This window comes from Martes martes (genome assembly GCF_963455335.1).
Source record: "Martes martes genome assembly, chromosome: 1".
In the NCBI taxonomy this organism is placed as follows: domain Eukaryota; kingdom Metazoa; phylum Chordata; class Mammalia; order Carnivora; family Mustelidae; genus Martes; species Martes martes.
Window position 1 is genome coordinate 102227212 of NC_137888.1, and position 20468 is coordinate 102247679.

The 20468-nt window shown below is 36.0% G+C and overlaps 1 protein-coding gene across 1 annotated transcript in view; it reads right to left on the reverse strand.

The window, feature by feature from the left end:
* Positions 1-20064, reverse strand: part of CCDC39 (coiled-coil domain 39 molecular ruler complex subunit) — a gene marked incomplete at both ends in the record, with an annotated part of 52018 nt that extends 31954 nt beyond the window's left edge. The window contains 7 exons of the mRNA XM_080804161.1: positions 4908-5099; positions 8363-8491; positions 8616-8708; positions 9468-9626; positions 11123-11269; positions 12824-12943; positions 19975-20064. Coding sequence (XP_080660287.1) covers positions 4908-5099; positions 8363-8491; positions 8616-8708; positions 9468-9626; positions 11123-11269; positions 12824-12943; positions 19975-20064 — 930 coding nt within the window. The remainder of the gene's footprint in view (positions 1-4907; positions 5100-8362; positions 8492-8615; positions 8709-9467; positions 9627-11122; positions 11270-12823; positions 12944-19974) is intronic.
* Between the last annotated feature and the right edge of the window lie 404 nt (positions 20065-20468).

A 20468-nucleotide genomic window follows, 5' to 3' on the forward strand; every position in this document is an offset into this window, starting at 1 on the left:
GCTATTTTTGTTTGGAGATTTTTGATGACTGTTTCAATCTCCTTACTGGTTATGGGTCTGTTCAGGTTTTCTATTTCTTCCTGGTTCAGTTGTGGTAGTTTATATGTATCTAGGAATGCATCCATTTCTTCCAGATTGTCAAATTTGTTGGCGTAGAGTTGCTCATAATATGTTCTTGTAATTGTTTGTATTTCTTTGGTGTTGTTTGTGATCTCTCCTCTTTCATTCATGATTCTATTTATTTGGGTCTTTCTCTTTTCTTTTCGATAAGTCTGGCCAGAGGTTTATCAATCTTATTAATTCTTTCAAAGAACTAGCTCCTAGTTTCGTTGATTTGTTCTATTGTTTTTTTGGTTTCTGTTTCATTGATTTCTGCTCTGATCTTTATAATTTCTCTTCTCCTGCTGGATTTAGGCTTTCTTTGTTGTTCCCTCTCCAGCTCCTTTAGGTGTAGGATTAGGTTGTGTATTTGAGACCTTTCTTGTTTTTTGAGAAAGGATTTTATCGCTATATATTTTCCTCTCAGGGATGCCTTTGTTGTGTCCCAAAGATTTTGAACTGTTGTGTTTTCATTATCATTTGTTTCCATGAATTTTTTCAATTCTTCTTTAATTTCCTGGTTGACCCATTCATTTTTTAGAAGGATGCTCTTTAGCCTCCACGTATTTGGGTTCTTTCCAAATTTCCTCTTGTGATTGAGTTCTAGTTTCAAAGCATTGTGGTCTGAAAATATGCAGGGAATGATCCCAATCTTTTGATACTGGTTGAGACCTGATTTATGACCCAGGATGTGATCTATTCTGGAGAATGTTCCATGTGCACTAGAGAATAATGTGTATTCTGTTGCTTTGGGACGAATGTTCTGAATATATCTGTGATGTCCATCTGGTCCAGTGTGTCATTTAAGGCCTTTATTTCCTTGTTGATCTTTTGCTTGGATGATCTGTCCATTTCAGTGAGGGGAGTGTTAAAGTCCCCTATGATTATTGTATTATTGTTGATGTGTTCTTTGATTTTGTTATTAATTGCTTTACATAGTTGGCTGCTCCCATGTTAGGGACATAGATATGCAAAATTGTTAGATCTTCTTGTTGGACAGACCCTTTGAGTATGATATAGTGTCCTTCCTCATCTCTTATTATAGTCTTTGGCTTAAAATCTAATTGATCTGATATAAAGACTGCCACCCCAGCTTTCTTTTAATGTCCATTAGCATGGCAAATTGTTTTCTATCCCCTCACTTTCAATCTGGAGGTGTCTTCAGGTCTAAAATGAGTTTCTTGTAGGCAGCATATTGATGTGTTCTTTTGTTTTTTGTTTTTGGGTTTTTTGTTTGTTTGTTTGTTTTGTTTTGTTTTTTTAATCCGTTCTGATACCCTGTGTCTTTTGATTGGGGCATTTAGCCCATTTACATTCAGGGTAACTATTGAGAGATATGAATTTCATGCCATTGTATTGCCTGTAAGGTGACTGTTACTGTATATTGTCTCTACTCCTTTCTGATCTACTACTTTTAGGCTCTCTCTTTGCTTAGAGGATCCCTTTCAAAATTTCCTGTAGAGCCGGTTTGGTGTTTGCAAATTCTTTCAGTTTTTGTTTGTCCTGGAAGCTTTTTATCTCTCCTTCTATTTTCAATGAGAGCCTAGCTGGATATAGTATTCTTGGGTGCATGTTTTTCTCATTTAGTGCTCTGAATATATTATCCCAGTTCTTTTTGGCCTGCCAGGTCTCTGTGGATAAGTCTGCTGCCAATCTAATATATTTACCATTGTATGTTACAGACTTCTTGTCCCGGGCTGCTTTCAGGATTTTCTCTTTGTCGCTAAGACTTGTAAATTTTACTATTAGGTGACGGGGTGTGGACCTATTCTTATTGATTTTGAGGAGGGGTTCTCTGCACCTCCTGGATTTTGATGTTTGTTCCCTTTGCCATAATAGGGAAATTCTCTACAATAATTCTCTCCAACATACCTTCTGCTCCACTCTCTCTTTCTTCTTCTGGAATCCCAATTATTTGAATGTTGTTTCGTCTTATGATATCACTTATCTCTTGAATTCTCCCCTCGTGGTCCAATAGTTGTTTGTCTCTCTTTTGCTCAGCTTCTTTATTCTCTGTCATTTGGTCTTCTTTATCACTAATTCTTTCTTCTGCCTCATTTAGCCTAGCAGTAAGAGTCTCCATTTTTTATTGTACCTCATTAATAGCTTTTTTGATTTCAACTTGGTTAGATTTTAGTTCTTTTATTTCTCCAGAAAGGGCTTTTATTTCCCCAGACAGGGTTTCTCTAATATCTTCCATACATTTTTCGAGCCCAGCTAGAACCTTGAGAATCATCATTCTGAACTCTAGATCTGACATATTACCAATGTCCATATTGATTAAGTCTCTAGCCTTCAGTACTGCCTCTTGTTCTTTTTTTTGTGGTGAGTTTTTCCACCTTGTCATTTTGTCCAGATAAGAATATATGAAGGAGGGGGTACCTGGGTGGCTCAGTGGGTTAAGCCACTGCCTTCAGCTCAGGTCATGATCCCAGGATCCTGGAATTGAGCCCCACATCAGGCTCTCTGCTCCACAGGGAGCCTGCTTCCCCCCACCCCCCGCCTGCCTCTCTGCCTACTTGTGATCTCTGTCAAAAAAATAAATAAAATCTTAAAAAAAAAATAAAAAGAATATATGAAGGAGAAAATAAAATACTAAAAGGGTGGCAAAGACCCCAGGAAAATGTGCTTTAACCAAATCAGAAGAGACCCCAAATCGTGGGGGGGGGGGGGGAGAAAGTGGGTAAAAAGAAGTTCAGAAAAAAAAATTTAAAAAAGAAAACAAATAAAGAAAAAATATAAAAAAGAAGTTAAAAAATATATATATTAAACGTGATTAGAACAGGGTCACCCACTTAATTTGGGGGGTATTTTGGTCTCTTAGAAGAAAACACCTCCCAAAATTTTATAAAATGAAAAACATATATAAGGGTAAACACAATGAGGGGATCGAATATGACTATAAAGATGAAAAAAAAATTTTTTTTAATTTCTAAAAAAGGTGTTGGTGAGATAAGTTGTTTGGGAGAATAAAGAAAAAGAAAGTGGAGAGAATTTGCTCAGGCTAGAGACTAGAACAAGCCCAGTGCTAGATTTAGGGTGTATTTTGATCCATTAGAAGTTGTACCCCAATTTTTTTTGAAGAAAAAACCCTATGTGTATACAAAAAATAAAGTTAGATACAATGAAGGATAAAATATCACTATAATAATGAAGGTTCAAAAAAGATTATTTTTTTAATGAGAGGTAGTGTTAAGATAAACTAGTTAAAAAACATTTAAAGAGGAAAGGGTAAAAGTTAAAAAAATTTAGCAGAAGAAAAAAAATTAAATAAAAAAATTAATTAACTTTGCAAGACTAAAGAATCAAAGGGAGAAAGCCATGAATTCCATGCTTTGCTTTCTCCTCCTCTGGAATTCCGCTGTTCTCCTTGGTAAGTGAACTTAGTCTTGGTTGGATTTCTTGTTGATCTTCTGGGGGGAGGGGCCTGTTATAGTGATTCTCAAGTGTTTTTGCCAGAGGCAGAATTGCACTGCCCTTACCAAGGGCCAGGCTAAATAATCTGCTAGGGTTCGCTTTCAGGAGCTTTTGTTCCCCGAATGCTTTCCATACAGTTCCAGAGGACGGGAATGAAAATGGTGACCTCCCAATCTCCGGCCCGGAGGAGCCCAGAGCTCAGGGCCCCACTCCTCAGTGCGCCCTCAGAGAAAAGCGCTCAATCACTCCCATCTCCCTGGCCTCTGGCTGCACTCCGAGCTCACCCAGCCTGTGACCAAGCATCTCAGTCTCTGGCACACAGCTCTGCCTGGAGTCTCTGAACCCCACAGATCCCTAGGCTCTTCCAGGGGGGAGTCTCCCCGGATCTTGTGGGGACCCCACTCACAGAGCAGTGGCCTGTACCACAGATTACAGTTCATGGTAACCCCAAGTTGAGAGCTCACTCCTCGGCTCTGTCTCTGTAGCTGGGTTCCCCGCTCTAATACCTGCAAGCTCTGCGACACTCAGACACCCCTGATCCTTCTGTGACCCTGCAGGACCTGAGGCCACGCTGTCCCCGCATGGGCTTCACCCCGGTTTAGCCTCTGGAGCAATGTCCCTCAGTGGAGCAGACTTTTAAAAGTTCTGATTTTGTGCTCCGTTGCTCCGCTGCTTGCTGGGAGCCAGCCCCTCCCTCTGTGGATTCACTTCTCCGCTGGTCCTATCTTTCAGAAAGTGGTCGATTTTCTGTTTCTAGAATTGCTGCTCTTCTTCTCTTCAATCTCCTGTTGGGTTTGTAGGTGCTCAGAATGGTTTGATAAGCTCTCTAGCTAATCTCCTGCTACCTGATGTTGTCTCAGCCTGCTATTTCTCCGCCATCTTGACTCCTCCCCCAAATTATATACTTTAAAAGGGTGAATTATTATATGTGAATTATATCTCAATAAACAAATTATGAGTGAATGAATCCCGACATTTTTTAATACAATTGGTTTAAACTTAAAAAATTTTAAGAATGAACTATTATCAGTGACATTTAATTTAGGCAAGAAATATACTTATTTTACTTCTTTAGGATCATATGTAATTACTCTTCTTGGACAGAAAAAAATCTTTCCTTCTTTATCAGAAATAAAAAGGGTAACAACTTATACAATGAAATGCTCTACAATATTCCAATTTCCAATCCCTTCACACCACCTGTGATATGCCTGGCACCCCTCTTGCTTTCACCAACCAGGGCTCAAATGCAGTACCCTAAAATTCCACAATATGAAGGGACATAAGGAAAAGGAACTAGAAGACAGTTCCTTAATCAAAAGAGAGCTTTTACACTTATTTTTATAGTAATTTTTCATAAATACACAAGCCAGTCTTTTTAGTTGACATACCTCATCTTTCAGCTGACTTCTGTTTGTTTCATGACGCTGATACTCCATTCTACATTTTAAAAGTTTACGATCAGCAACAGAAATTCTTTTCTCATATTCTGTGTTATTCCCAATCTCACTTTCCAAAAACTTGATCTTTTCTTTAACCAAATTTTCTTTTTCTCGTATTTCCTGCTTTATCCTTGTTAATGCCTAAGGTTTAAAAATATGTTAAATATATGTATAATACAATGAACAAAACAAAAAGGAATTTAGTTTTTATTTTTCTATATTCAGTATTTTACCAAAACTTCTTAAGACAGTATTTTCTTTAAAGAGAGCCTACTTTGGGGTCACCTGGGTGGCCCAGTTAATTAAGCATGCAACTCTTGATCTCAGCTCAGGTCCTGATCCCAGGATCTTGAGTTTGAGTCCTGCATTATGCTCCACACTGGGCATGGAGTCTACTTAAAAAAAAAAAAAAAAGTATATTTTTATATGAATAAAAACAAAGTATTAATATGTTACACATCAGTATCTATAAGGTCATTTTTTTAAAAGATCTTGTTTTCTTAACTGGTACTTTGCTAAAGAGAAGAGAAAAATGTCAAGCTTTCATAAACAAAAGGTGATATTCTAAAAAATATAACACTTGAATATTTTTACATAGAAAGTTGAATTTCAATTATTTTATTATAATAATATTTCATAGGACCAGTTTTTTCCCATCTTTTGAGAATAATATTTTAGTTATTTGTTTCAATAAGAATGTCTTCACTGAGGGGTTTTGCTGGTCCTGGAGATACAAGATAAGTAGAATATACAAGGTAGTAACTGAGACGTGGACAAAGCACAATGGGAAAAGGAGATGATGAAGTCTACCCAAGAGGAATTATTAAAAGGAATTACTTAAGAAGCTTCTTTTAAGTTAGGCCTAAAAAGATAAATGGAGATGCATAAATAATGTGGTGAAAGTGTAGGGAGGGCAGGGATGGAATGGGGATGTATCAAGAAGGGGTGGGTACATATGAAAGGAATGAGGCTGGAAAGGAAGAGTTAGGGTCCAATTGTGAAAAAATTCAATTTTTTTAACTGCCATGTTTAAGAGGTTCAATTTTTAAGCAGTGTGGAACAAAGAAGATTTTAGAGCTGAGGAATAAAAAGCTCACGTGGTTTTTACAAGTGATGTTGATGGCAACATGTTAGAGGAATTGGAAGAAGTAGGAAAATTTACCCTAAAATGTAATTCCAAAATGAGGTCCCACCAAACAGTTAATCCCAGAAAATTGGGTTGAGGGAGGGTATATGTTCTGAAATGAGTAACTTTTAGGAATGCTGCCTCTAGGGCACCAGGGTGGCTCAGTCAGTTAAGCATTTGCTGTCAGCTGGGGTCATGATCCTGGGGTCCTGGGATTGGGTTCCCTATAGGGGCTCCCTGCTCAGTGGGGAGTCTACTTCTCCCTCTCCCTCTGCTGCTGCTGCTGCTACTGCTCTCTCTCTCTCTGTCAAATAAATAAATAAGATATTAAAAAAAAAAAGAAATGCTGCATGTAATACTGTACATATTGGCATATATATATATCCATTAAATGGATATATATGTCTGTAATGTACTACATTTTTAAAAAGATTTTATTTATTTGCGAGAAAGAGAGCATGAGCAGGGGAGTGGGGTAGGGCAGAGGGAGAAGAAATGGGGAATGGGGTATGGCATTGGGGGAGTAGAATAGGGCAAAGGTCAGAGGGAAAGGGAAAAGCAGACTCCCCCCTGAACAGGGAGCCCAACTTGGCTCTTGATCCCAGGCCCCTGAGATCATGACCTGAACTGAAGGCAGAAGCTTAACTGATTGAGCCACCCAGGCGCCCTGAAAAGCATTACATTTAAAAAAGCATTGAGAAACAAATAGGGTTTTGGAAGGGAGGGGGTGGGAGGATGGGTGAGCCTAGTGATGGGTATTAAGGAGGGCATGTATTGCATGAAGCTTATTAGTGCATAAACAATGAATCTTGGAACACTGAAAAAATAAAATTAAATTTAAAAAAAAAAGGACCATTTAGACTGCTGAATTTTCTAGACAACACAATCTATAAAAAATAAAAATATGTGTAATAGTGTTTTAAAAAAGACATTGTAAATTTATTTAATCCCACATTTTCTCTGTAACAATCAACACTCTAGGGCACCTGGGTGGCTCAGTGGGTTAAGCCTCTGCCTTCGGCTCAGGTCATGATCTCAGGGTCCTGGGATCGAGGCCCATATTGGGCTCTCTGCTCAGCGGGGAGCCTGCTTCCGCCTCTCTCTCTCTGCCTGCCTCTCTGCCTACTTGTGATCTCTGTCAAATAAATAAATAAAATCTTTTAAAAAAATCAACACTCTATAATGTAGCATTATATATATATATATATATATATATATAGCTTACTTAAGATGTTTTGACCTGTCTTTGGTTGTATATATAGTGTTCATTCAACCAAAGACAGGTCAAAACATCTTAAGTTTATAAATGTAAGGTGATCATTCTAGAGCTTTCTGCCTTATATTTACTTTACTACCACTTAAACAGATACTTTAATACCTACTTCAACATTCACATTTTTTAACAATGTTACACAATTATAACAATTAACACTCTATAATGTAGCATATTCTCTCTCTCTCTCTATATATATATATACATACACTTAAGTATAATATAATACAATATATACTTAACTTACTTAAGATGTTACCTCTGAGGGGCGCCTGGGTGGCTCAGTGGGTTAAGCCTCTGCCTTTGGCTCAGGTCACGATCTCAGCGTCCTGGGATCGAGCCCCGCATCGGGCTCTCTGCTCAGCAGGGAGCCTGCTTCCTCTCCCCCCACCCCCGCCCCGTGCCTGCCTCTCTGCCTACTTGTGACCTCTGTCTGTCAAATAAATGAATAAAATCTTTTAAAAAAAAAATGTAACCTCTGATACTAGCAAAAGATAACACTAAGTCTGTGTTTAATCAGTGTGGTAATCCTTCACTTCCAAGCTTCTTCCCTACTATGGGTGCCTCAGTTTCAAAAATGAAACTTTATCACAGTCTAGGTTTCTTTCCTGACTCTCCTTTTTTGTTTCTTGGCCAACCATGAGATTCATTTCTCTATACCAGTGGTTACTCCAAATAGCACACATATTAAATCCAAAGCAACTTGGACAACCGTGTAAGTCAGAGCACTGATTTTACTGCACTAAAATTATCACTGACTTTCTCTTGTTTCACATTTCAAGTGGCAGGATCTAGTCTTCAGCATTATAATACCATAAGTAAATAATCTTCATAAAATTACATATCTAAATGGAAAGAGTCAGCTTTGAAAAACTTTTACTGAAAGTATTGAACCCTACTACAAAAGTGATTTTTAAATAATGTGAGTTACATTTGAAATGTATAAGTTAAATACAAAAGAGAATAACACAGTTGAACATTGCAAGGACCAAACAACTATTTTACCAAGGCACCGTTATCAATGTCTCGATCTCTCTTCTGCATCTGCTCTATTGTGTTCTCCCACTGTTTAATGAGTTCTTGTCTTTCATTATGAATCTTACGAAAATCTTGTGCCGCTTTATCCAATTCTAACTGTCAGAGAGCAAATAACATTTTTGTGAATTTAAGTGCTTTAGCATATATCCCTTCAACAATTAAGAAATAAATATTTCTTAACTGTCTTATTTCTTAATTCTTAATTAAGAAATAAACTAACCTGTGCACTTAGAGTCTCTGTAAGTTCGTTGTCAAGTACCTTTCTTCTCTGATGACATTCCAAAGTCAGTCTTTCTAATTGCAGGGTCAGTGCCTATAATGTAGTTGCATATAAAAATATTCATAATTATCATTTAACTTAAAAGCTATTAGTATATCTCACATTAAGTACTATTATATTATAGGTATACACTTATTTGCTATCTAAAACAACTATAAAATAATAGTCTTTTCACCCCAAAGGGCGCAATGAAAACTCAATTATTTCTAAAAAGATTTTTAATACCTTTTAAAGTTAGAAAAAAATAAACAATAATTTGCCATTTAAAATCATTTGAAATAATGTATTTGGTATTAAATCTATTAGCAAATAGCATGTTTCATAATATTAACATATAACACATTGAATTATAAGTAGATTTTAAGTAATGTTATAATAATATATTAAATAATACTACAGCCTCAAATCAGCAAACACTGTATATTACATTTAAACTATTATTTAGACAAAAAAAGTTAAATTATTTATACATAATTCTAATATAAAACTTTCTTCTCTGAAATGCTTTTGAAAACTCTTCTCAATCAGGATTCTTAAGCTGGAGTCTGTGGATCCCTAAATGGTTAGAGGATTTCAGAGGATCTATAAAACTTTCAGTAAAATTTTATGAGTATTTGAGTATAGTCACTTTTCTAAAGAGAGGATCCTTGGCTTTATGAGACTGTCAAAGCAGTCTCTGACCCAAAAAAGTTTAAGAACTATGGCATTCAAATTACAAACCTAGTTTAGATAAAAAGGTTCACATACTACAGATTTAGAGAAAACCTAAGATTATAATTTATAATTTCTCACCCTAATTTTATTATCATCTTGTTGTGCATATTTCTGAAGAGTGAGGGCATCACTATCTTTATGAGCTGATTCTTCTAACCAGGCTTCCAATGCTTGCTGGTCCCAGTTCATCTGACATTTCAAACCATCCAATTTTTGAGTAGTTTTAAATATGTTATTCTAATTTCCAAAGAAAGGGGGCAGGGAGAGATTATAAAATATCATTTACTATACAAACTAAACTAAAACATAATATTACATATTATAGAACATATTAAAAAGGAAGAAGAAATCCCATCCCTTTCCCAACTTCCAGATACATATAATGCACATCTTATTATATAACTATCATACTTGTAGTTAATTCTTCAGTTGTAAAATAGAGGGGAAATGATTATACAAAATTGAGAATAGTAGTTGAGTCAAAGATGGCTTAAGAAGGCTTTAGGGAAAGTCTCCCAGAGCAATCTCTAATATTAGTCACTACGCCAAATCCACCCCATGTAGATATATGATCTTAGTAAAAATAATGTGCTTGATATGCTAACTCAAGCCCAAGTCAAGTCCCCTTCAGCTCCATTTCCAATCAGATTCTTGCCTCTAACAGACGTCTCCTATGAAAATTTTGGATACTTCTAATTGAAATAAATATAGTTGTTAAGAAGATAAAAATATTTCCATAAATGAATCAGTCAGTCAGAGAAAGACAAATACCATATGATTTCACTCATACGTGGAATTTAAGAAACAAAACAGATGAACATAGGGGATGGGAAGCAAAAATAAAATAAGATGAAAACTAAGAGGGAGGCAAACCATAAGAGACACTGAACTCTAGGAAACAAACTAAGTTTGCTGGAGGGGAGGTGGGTAGAGGGAAAGGATAATTGGGTGATGGACATTAAGGAGAGCACTTGATGTAATGAGTCCTGGGTGTTATATGCAACAGATGAATCACTAAATTCTACCTTTAAAACTAATACAAAAATATCTGGAAATGCATTCATTTAACAAATCTATAGTCATAAAAGAAAACAGATCAATATGCAAATAAATACAAATTAATATAATAAAATATGTATATATATGTATATATATGCATACACACGTACATTTCTATATGTATATGCGCATGTAAAGAGAACTGAATTTGTTTTGTTTTGTTTTTCTGAGAATTGAATTTGGATAGATCGCCCAAATCAGGCAACTAAAACAAAGGAAAAGAGAAAAAGAGGTTACAGTAGTTTATTGTTAGAGTTACAGGCTAATAAATTAATAAAAAAGGTAAAAATTTTGAATGAAAAATGAAACTCAATATTAAAAATAATTTTTTAATGTGGCCTTTTAAAAATATATGAATGAATTATCCCTAGTAACATATGATACTTATGAATAAATTATGCCTAGTATCACAATAGACAGCCAGTATGGTACTCTGCACATGGTGGCTCAATGACTATTTGGTAAATGAATAGTGGGAAAATAAATATGACATTCTATCGTTTCATTCAAATGACAATGCCACATGCCTTTCATTGTCCAAAAAACAATGTAAGTAAATGTCAGGAAACTAAAGAATGCCTTTACCATACAGAAAAAAAAAAAAAATCAGTGTTTGATTGGTAAGGGAAGAAAGAAAAATAGCACAAAATTTTAAGTAACATTTCAATACACACTTCCTTATCACTTTTCTTTTCCCGTATTGAAGCCATTTCATTTTCCAGTCGCTGGATTTCATCCTTCACTCGTCCCAGTTCTCTTTCAGCAATGATCTTAAAATGCTCTTCACTTTCAATCTCATGCTCCCTAGCTTTACAAAGAGACTACAAAATAATTTGAAAGATAGAAAGACTTTTTAATTTTTAATATTATAGAATATTTATAATAATCCATTAGCCCCCCAAAAAAGTTCACACAAAATACTTAGATTAAGTATTATTAATTCCCCTTCTCTGAAACCTAAATCATCTTAGACTTTATGATTCAATGTAGTTTGTGTTGCATACTAGTTGTAAGAAAGTCAGTTCATGGAATGACCTAGGAGAAAATATTGTTGTCAGCAATTTTCAGATATTATGTTGGTCTAGGGAAATCGAAGAAAACCAAAGTTTATAACGGTAAGACTTAAAAACACTTGGGAAATGGGATGTTTCCATAGAATGATTACATATTCTAATTAAGAGATAATTTATAAATGACTATGTAAACACCAATGGTTATAAATATTTCCCAGAACATATTAATAAACCATCAATGCCTTTGTGTTGTTTTACTTAACAAAATAATATTTGTTGACTGTTGAGTTTGAAGTTATCACCATCAGTATTATTTTTAATTATTAGAGCTGTTAGTGCTATAGGAAGTTTATTATCTTTTGTGTCTATTATCTGATTTAATTAAGGTTTGACTGTAATGAAATATACCTACAGAGAGTCTCTGATTTTCAAATCCCCAACTCAGTGATTTAATAACTTTAAGAAAAGATGTTCCAGTTTATTAATTACTCAATCGTATTAGGATTCAAAAATTTGAAGTGTTGCTTTTAAAAGTTCATTAAATTTGTAGTTTCCTAATAAGACTTATACACAATAAAATGGTTACTTATCTGTATTAATTATAAATTGGTATTAAAAGCATTCTTTGTTCAATTTAAAGAATTACATATCTTTCAAAGAAAGATAGAATGCATTTTTTTAAAAATAGTTTGAAATGGAAGTTAGTAAACTCGTCAGTGCTGATTTGCTGAGCTGATTTGCTGGGCGTCATCAGGGAATGATGTTCTACACATGAACAGACTATCCATAAAACAGAAGCTTACTTAACTAATCATCTTAAGTTTTAAGTTTATTATTTGTAATAATATTTCTAAAATGGATTATACTTTCTCTGATCATCTTAAATAATACCCTAAATACAACTTAATTCTTCCATTATCGCAGAACCTAAAATACTATGGTGTCCTAAGGGCTACTGAAGTGTGTGAACTATTTGCCTCCACTCAAAATGGCCCAGTGGGTTCCACTTAAAAAGTGAAAAGGAGGTGGAAATTCTATCACATGTTATATTAGTTCTATTTTGGCTTAAAATCACTGTTTGATCACTAAACCCTTCTCATATAATCTGGTGCCTAAATATTACATTATACCGTTTGAATGATTTCTTCTTTCAAATGAATTAGTTATTCCTGAACTTGGTAGTGGCAGTGAGTTCAACGCCTTTTATTCCTACCTACTTTCAGGTTCAAGGTTATGTTGACAATAGTTTAGCCATGCTAAAGTTTCCTGTTGGATCCCTAAAATAAAATCACAGGTGTAAATGCAATGTGGAAATGTTCCATGACTACACATGGCACAATCAACATGTTGGGATAATTGTACCTGTGTAAATGAAAATTCTTGCTTAACATTTTTGAAGTGAGAAGTCATAGCATTAATTCGATCTTCATAGTCACGTAGCTGGTCTTGCAAGCTCGACCTTTCCTCTTGCAGCTTTGACAACTGTAAATAATATGTGCAGTAATTTAGAGATTACTATGGGAAAATTAGCATTATATTAAGACAATAGAAATCTCTCAGATTTCTCAGAAATCTCTCAGGGACCATTGCTAAGATGCAATTTTCACACAGCAGTACTTAAAGGAAAAAAATGAGATTTTATTCTGTAATTAAACCGCAAGGTCTCTAGAACAAACAAGAGCATAATAACACACATAACAATAACACAAAACATGAACCATAAATTTGAAAAGTAGTGGGACACCAGGTATAATAGCTCCTCCTGAACTCCTACGCAAAACGAACAGATTTAGGGCAAGCTAGATAGAACAGAACAACTAACTCTCATGTCCTTAAACCCTATTTCTTTTTTTTTTAAGATTTTATTTATTTGACAGAGAGAGAGATCACAAGTATACAGGCAGAGAGAGAAGGGGAAGCAGGCTCCCCACTGAGCAGAGAGCACGATGTGGGGCTCAATCCCAGGACCCTGAGACCATGACCTGAGCCGAAGGCAGAGGCTTAACCCACTGAGCCACCCAGGCACCCCAGACTCTATTTCTTAATGTATTTTATGTGTCATTGAATTAGAACACTGAATAGAAACAAAACAATGCAAATGCATAACAAACCAACAACAACAAAAAAAAACTTTAGTTAATTACAAGATAAATTCTCAGGACAATTAGAATATATCAACCCTCACAGCAATATAAAAGCTCAACAAAACAAAAATATCCTTTCCTATACTCTTGATCTGCGGTTCCCAAAGTTGGGGCTACAACCCAGGAGGTATACAACAAAATCCACTAAAGTACAAATGACAATATTTGAATTTTTAAATAAGGAAGAAAGAAAATAAATACTAATGTACCCTATGTTATAGCCTATATTTTATTGAACATACTAAGTAATATTAAATGTATTTTTTGCTTTTTATTTCATTAATTTGTTTTGCTTTGAATTCCGTTTACTTTGTTGTTGCTGTTTTTAAGATTTTATTTATTTGACAGAGATAGAGAGATCACAAGTAGACACAGAGAGGCAGGCAGAGAGAGGGGGAAGCAGGCTCCCTGCTGAGCAGAGGGGCTGATGCAGGGCTCGATCCTAGGACCCTGAGATCATGACCTGAGCTGAAGGCAGAGGCTTAAGCTACTGAGCCACCCAGGCAACCCTGTTGTTATTTTTTAAATTTATTAAGAGCAGTCCTTAATTTACTTACTTTTTGTCACATCAGTTACTATGGACTAAATGTTTGTCACCCACAACTTCATATATTGAGGCCTTACCCACATGTGATGGTATCTGGAGGTGGGCCTTTGAGAGGTAAATCGGTTTAAATTAGGACTTGAAGGTAGGACCCTCATGATGGAATTAATGTCCTTATAAGAAGACGAAAGACCAGAGAGCTTCCTTTCTCTCTGCCATGTGAACAAAGTGAGTAGGCAGTCATGTGCAAACCAAGAAGAGGGCTCTCACTAGACCCCAACCACGCTGCGATCCTGATCTCAACTTCTAGTCTTTCAGAACCTTGAAAAATAAATGTCTGTTTTTTAAGTGACTCAGTCTATGGTATTTTGTTATAGCAATCCAAGCCAACTAAGGCACTGATTTAAAAATGAAGGCATTTATCACCTCGATCCTGGGATTGAGCCCCACATCAGGCTCCCTGCTCAGTGGAGAGTCTGCTTCTCCATCTGCCTCTGCTTGCTGCTCTGCCTACTTGTGCCCTCTCTCTCTGTCAAATAAATAAATAAAATCTTTTTTAAAAATAAAATAAAAATGAAGGCATTTAAGCCTGTAAATTGTCTCTCAGTAAGATTTTTGCGATTTCTAATGAATATAGGTGTTAATCACTCTTTTTATTGTTTTCTAAAAGCTGACTTTTCCATATCAATTTCTCTATAATAGAAGTGCTATCCAGGAATATATATCTGAGAAATTGGCCTAATGATTTAAGATGGATGTCTTAATCAGCTCAGGCTGTCATAATAAAATATCATAGACTGAGTGGCTTAAAGATCAGAAATTTATTTCTCACAGTTCTGGGGGCTGGGAAGTCCAGGACTGAGGTGATAGCTAGCCAATTTGGTTCTGTTGAAATCTCTCTTCCTGACTTACAGACAGTGCCTTCTAGCTGCATACTCAAATGGTGGAGACAGAGTGTGTTCTGGTCTCTCTTCTGCTTCATGTAAAGATACTAATCGCATCATGGGAGCCACATTCTTATGACCTCCTCTAAGCCTAATTACCTCCCAAAGACCCCACTCCAAATAACATTACATTGGAGATTAGGGCTTCAATATATGAAGTGGGGGAGAATCAGTCCATAACAATGGAAGATAATTTTTAAAATTATTTATTACAAATGCTGTTGGCTTATGATTAGAAGATGTGGTCTATAAAATTCCTACCACTCAGGCACCTGGGTGACTCAATTGGTTATGTGACTGCCTTCAGCTCAGGTCTGATCCTGGAGGCCCAAGATAAAGTCCCACATTGCACTGGGCTCCCTGCTCAGCAGGGAGTCTGCTTCTCCCTCTGACCCTCCCCCACTCATGCTCACTCTCTCATTCTCTCTCTCTCAAATAAATGAAATCTTAAAAAAAAAAATTCCTGTCACTCATTTAATTGTGTTAAAATACTCATAACCTACTTTTTATCATTTTAACTGTTTTTCAGTGTGCCTTAAGAGTGGCATTAAGTACGTTCATGTGTTGTGCAACCACTGCCACCACCCACCTGAAAATTTTCATCTTCCCAAACTGAAACTCTTTGCCCATTAAACCCTAACTCTTTATTCCCCCTCCCCCCAACACCTGGAAATCGTCATTCTACTTGTTACCTTTTTTAATTTGATTACTCTAGGTATGTCACATACGTGGAACCACACAGTATTTTACGTCCACCTTATTTCACTTCGTATAATGTCTTTAAGGTTTATCATTCACTTTTAATGTATTAAGGATTTTGTCCTGGTATAGTAAATGATCCACCTTTGTAAATGTTTTACTGACATATTCTTTAGAGTATTTATTTGGGGTGCCTGGGTGGCTCAGTCATTAAGCATCTGCCTTTAGCTCAGGTCATGATCTCAGGGTCCTGGGATGCAGCCCCACATCAGGTTCCCTGCTCAACAGGAAGCCTGCTTCTCCCTCTCCCACTCCCCCTGCTTGTGTTCCCTCTCTTGCTGTGTCTCCCTCTGTCAAATAAATAAATATCTTTTTAAAAAAATAAAGTGCTAATTTAAGGGATATAATGCTCTCTGTTTTCATTTTTATTGTATTATTCATAACTTTATATCCTTACTTTTACCTATTAGTATTGTCCAATTCTGAGGAGGTCAATATTGAAGTATCCTACTATTTTTTTGTCAAAGTCTACTTGTATTTATAACAGCTTTTACTTTTATGTACTTAGTTATTATGTAGTTTGGTGCATACAACTTTATGACTTTTTTCTTCATTAGTTTTAACTTTTGTGATTGCATAATGAACCCAGAGCAAAAGCATCTGCTTTTTAAATGAAAGCATAACAATTCACTCTCTACAAACTGATAATTCCTTCCCTACAGAATTCCCAGACAATATTTTTTGTTTCTAAATATAAAAGGTCATGCAAGGACCACTAGATATTTATTGAAAACTTATATCATGTGAGGGATATCAAGATAAACAAAAAGATTCCAGAGGAAACATAATTGAAGACACAAAGAAGAATTAAACATACACACATGCGCACACACACACACACACACACACACACTCAGCCAGACCATAAATGATATTGTACTTTGAAAACAAGACCACATACTACAAAAAAACAACCAGTAAATAACTTGAAAATTAAAAATATGGTTGACAGAGTTGCCAAAATAGAAACTATAATGTAAAAATGAAACAAAATCCTAAAAGTTTTCAGAGATTAAAATTGTAAACTATGAAGGAATGGAAATCATTCTAATATCAGATTACTCAACCAACATCACTACTGGAAGATAACACTTTCCAAATTCTGTACAAAAAAAAATTTAACCTAGAATATTCTACCTAGCCAAAACCATCAAATGTGAGATTAAATAAAAAACATTTTCAGATTCAGAGTTTTCCTCCTATACACCCTTCTCAGGGACACAATAGAAAGTATTTCATTTTTAAAAAAAGGAAATAACCCAAGAAAGAAGATACGTGACCTAGGAAATAGAGCATCAACCCAGTAAAGGAATAAAGGAAATTCTCAAGTTAACAGTTGGAAAATAGGCCCATGAAAAAATAGTCCATATTACAAAACATAGTACTAGAAGGAAGGAGTAGAGGGAGAAAAAAGATCTGATACTATGATTTAAAGAATATACACTTAAAAAAAAAAAAAATAAAGAATATACACTTAAAGCAGTCAATGCAAGAAATCAATTGGCAACCAAGGATGCAAGGAATCAAAAGCACAGTATTACATACTGTATGAAGGGTATTACATACCCTTCTTGAAACAACTATTTGAAGATAGAACCTAACCAGTCAAAAGATGAATTAAATTTAATTAAATTAAATTTAAATTAAAATTAAATTTAATTCATCAAAAGATGAATTAAAGTGAATTATGAATTAAATGAATTAAAGTGAAAAACCATGAAGAGGTAAACTGAATAAAACTGGCTGCATTAAGGACCATCAAATCAGTTTACATATTACACTAAGATTAAACACTTGTAGTAAATTAAGGACTTTGAGCAGAATGAAAAAATAAACCTTGATAATATAAAAATAATAAAACCTCTACTTTTTAATGGGGTAAAAGATCATGGAAAGAAGTGTGAGAGCTAATTTCTTTGTTTTAAAAATGAGAAATGAGGGCACCTGGGTGGCTCAGTGGGTTAAAGCCTCTGCCTTCAGCTCAGGTCATGATCCCAGGGTCCTGGGATCGAGCCCCACATCGGGCTCTCTGCTCAACGGTGAGCCTGCTTCCTCCTCTCTCTCTGCCTGCTTGTGATCTCTGTCTGTCAAATAAATGGATAAATCTTAAAAAAAAAATGAGAAACAAAATGAAATGGTAAATTTCTCATAAAATTCTCATTTTAAAAATGAGAAATGAAAATCAGGGAGTCAACCCATACTGTCAACAAATGAAGCAAAGCATTTTTTCAAACAGTAATTCAACCGTTTCATTTATTTTCTTATATAGTTTTTCCTAATGTTAAGAAAACTTTTTACCAATTACTATTTGTTGTAATCAAGTAATATTTACCTAAAATTCAACAATCCCTTTATTTTTGTCTCTTAAGACAAGTAAAATTAAATTAATATTTTTATTAAATAAAAATTGTTATGTTAAAAACAGTACACATAGTAGGATTCCATTCTTACAATACTTCTGTTTGTCTTTTCAACCCATGTATCTATAGACTACGATGTCTAGAATATTTGTTTAATGTCTTAATAGTCACACTTCTACAGTCAACAGTAAGTATTCTGAAGAGGGAATACTCCATATTTTATTTTATACACTTCTGTTCTACGTGAGTGGCTTAAGCTTACCAGAGTTGCTTTTTTAATGCCATTGTTTACTCAGGTGAAGCAATTATGACCCTCACTCTTCTTCTATTTCTCTGTGATATTTTTAAAATAGCTAATGTAATTACTGTGTATATAAAATCATATGAGACAAATATTATGGTAATAATACCAAAAACTAACATCTGAAAGTTTAATGTACATTAATGTTCTTAGAACTGTATTACAATCCCTTGAAACAATTATTTATTTCCAGTTTATAGAAGAAGAAACAGGCTAGTAATTAAGGCTAGTAATTAAGATCTGAACAGGCTAGTAATTAAGATCTGAACCCATGGCTGGATACTTCTTATATTATTACTCTTCAGCACTCAGTGCTAAATCTGTTATATTCCCTAATGTCGATCTTCATTAAAACAAACAAAAAACTGCAGCCAACTAAGTTAGACATGAGTAAAAATGTCAGAGTATTTTGAAAAAAAAAATCTTCAAAAACAGTGAAGGATTTTCATTTTCATTTTTCAGAGAAAAGAAAACCTCTTCCATTCTATAAACTAACATAAACATCATCTGTTCTTCTTGGACCCTCCTCTACACAACACATTGCCATGTGATGGAACTTTAGACTGACTATTACAGGTTTTTAAAAGTTTTCTGAGCTGGCTGCAATTTTTTTTTTTAATTTTATTTATTTATTTATCAGAGAGAGAGGGGTAGAGAGAACACACAAGCAGGAGGAGTGGCAGGTAGAGGGAGAAGCAGGCTCCCCAATAAGCAGTTGAACAAGGAGCCCCATGGGGGACAAAACTCCTAGGACTGGGGAGGTCATGACCTGGGCTGAAGGCAGATGCTTGATTGACTGAGCCACCCAGGTGTTCCCGGATGCAATTTTATTTTTAACAACTATTATGCATTGGTTGCAAGCTGGCATAAAATATTCCTTACAACGTAAAATATTTTATATCACTCTGTAACAACATTCTCAGTTTGAAAAGCTGTAAATTGTACATTTTACATTCTTACTAGAACGCTCCTCTTGAAAACATTTCTCCGAGTCACTTTCAACTTCCAACGTCATAGGCAGAAACTCAAAAAGAAATGTCAACCAGAACGTGTTTTGTTTATAAACGTTTATCCGTCAACAACTGTTGCTGCAAAAACCTCAGAAGTCCCTTTGCAAGGCGTGCTTAATTCTGAGGAAGGAAAAAGTGCACTTGGGGACCAGCCTTTCCTCTCCTGCCCAGGAGGCGGGAAGTGCGTACACGGAGCAGGAGAGGAGGAGAGAGAGTAACGACTTAGGTTTTATAGTTCTGAATATCAATTATTGTATCAATTTACATTTTATAAGCTTAGCAAGTTCCGAAAAGGGCGGGCAGGTGAGAGAGAAAGATGATGATGCGGCTAAGAGTCAGGCAGTGAAGAGATGAAACTGGGGAAGAAGATGGGAGGAATAAAAGAGTTGGGGTATTCCTGCTAACCAGAAAACTTCCCCCTTTTACCCCGCCTTCTTCACCTGATCCTTACCTGATCTTCCAGTATCTTGTTCTCCTCATTTGCCACCGGGATAGCAAACCCATCGTCCCAGTGCAGCTCCGCCAAGAATTCGCTACTCATGATGGCAAACCGATAGGAGACCTCCGACAGGCTGTGGAAGAAAGATCCGTCTTCCCGTACAGCCGAGGAGCAGCACGCCAGGCGGTCCCCCACACCAGCAAAGCTCCCAGGTAATCACTGCCGCAGCCCTAGCAACCGTCCTGCGCCCTTAGTTACCAAACAGGAAGTGCTCAAACCGCAAGGCAAAACTTCCGGTGGAGAGCTAGGTCCCTAGATCTTGAGCCGCTTTTTCTTTTTGAGCTCCCAGGGAAGCGAAGCACCTTACTCCAGAGGTTCGCTGGGGTTGCCAGGCGCCAGCATAACTCTCCCTCCAATTGCGGCCTAGGGTCCTCCCCCCAGGCCCTCCTGGACAGTGTAAAGTCGGTGGCGCCTGCGGTCTCTAGGCTACACAGGGTGCGGGAATG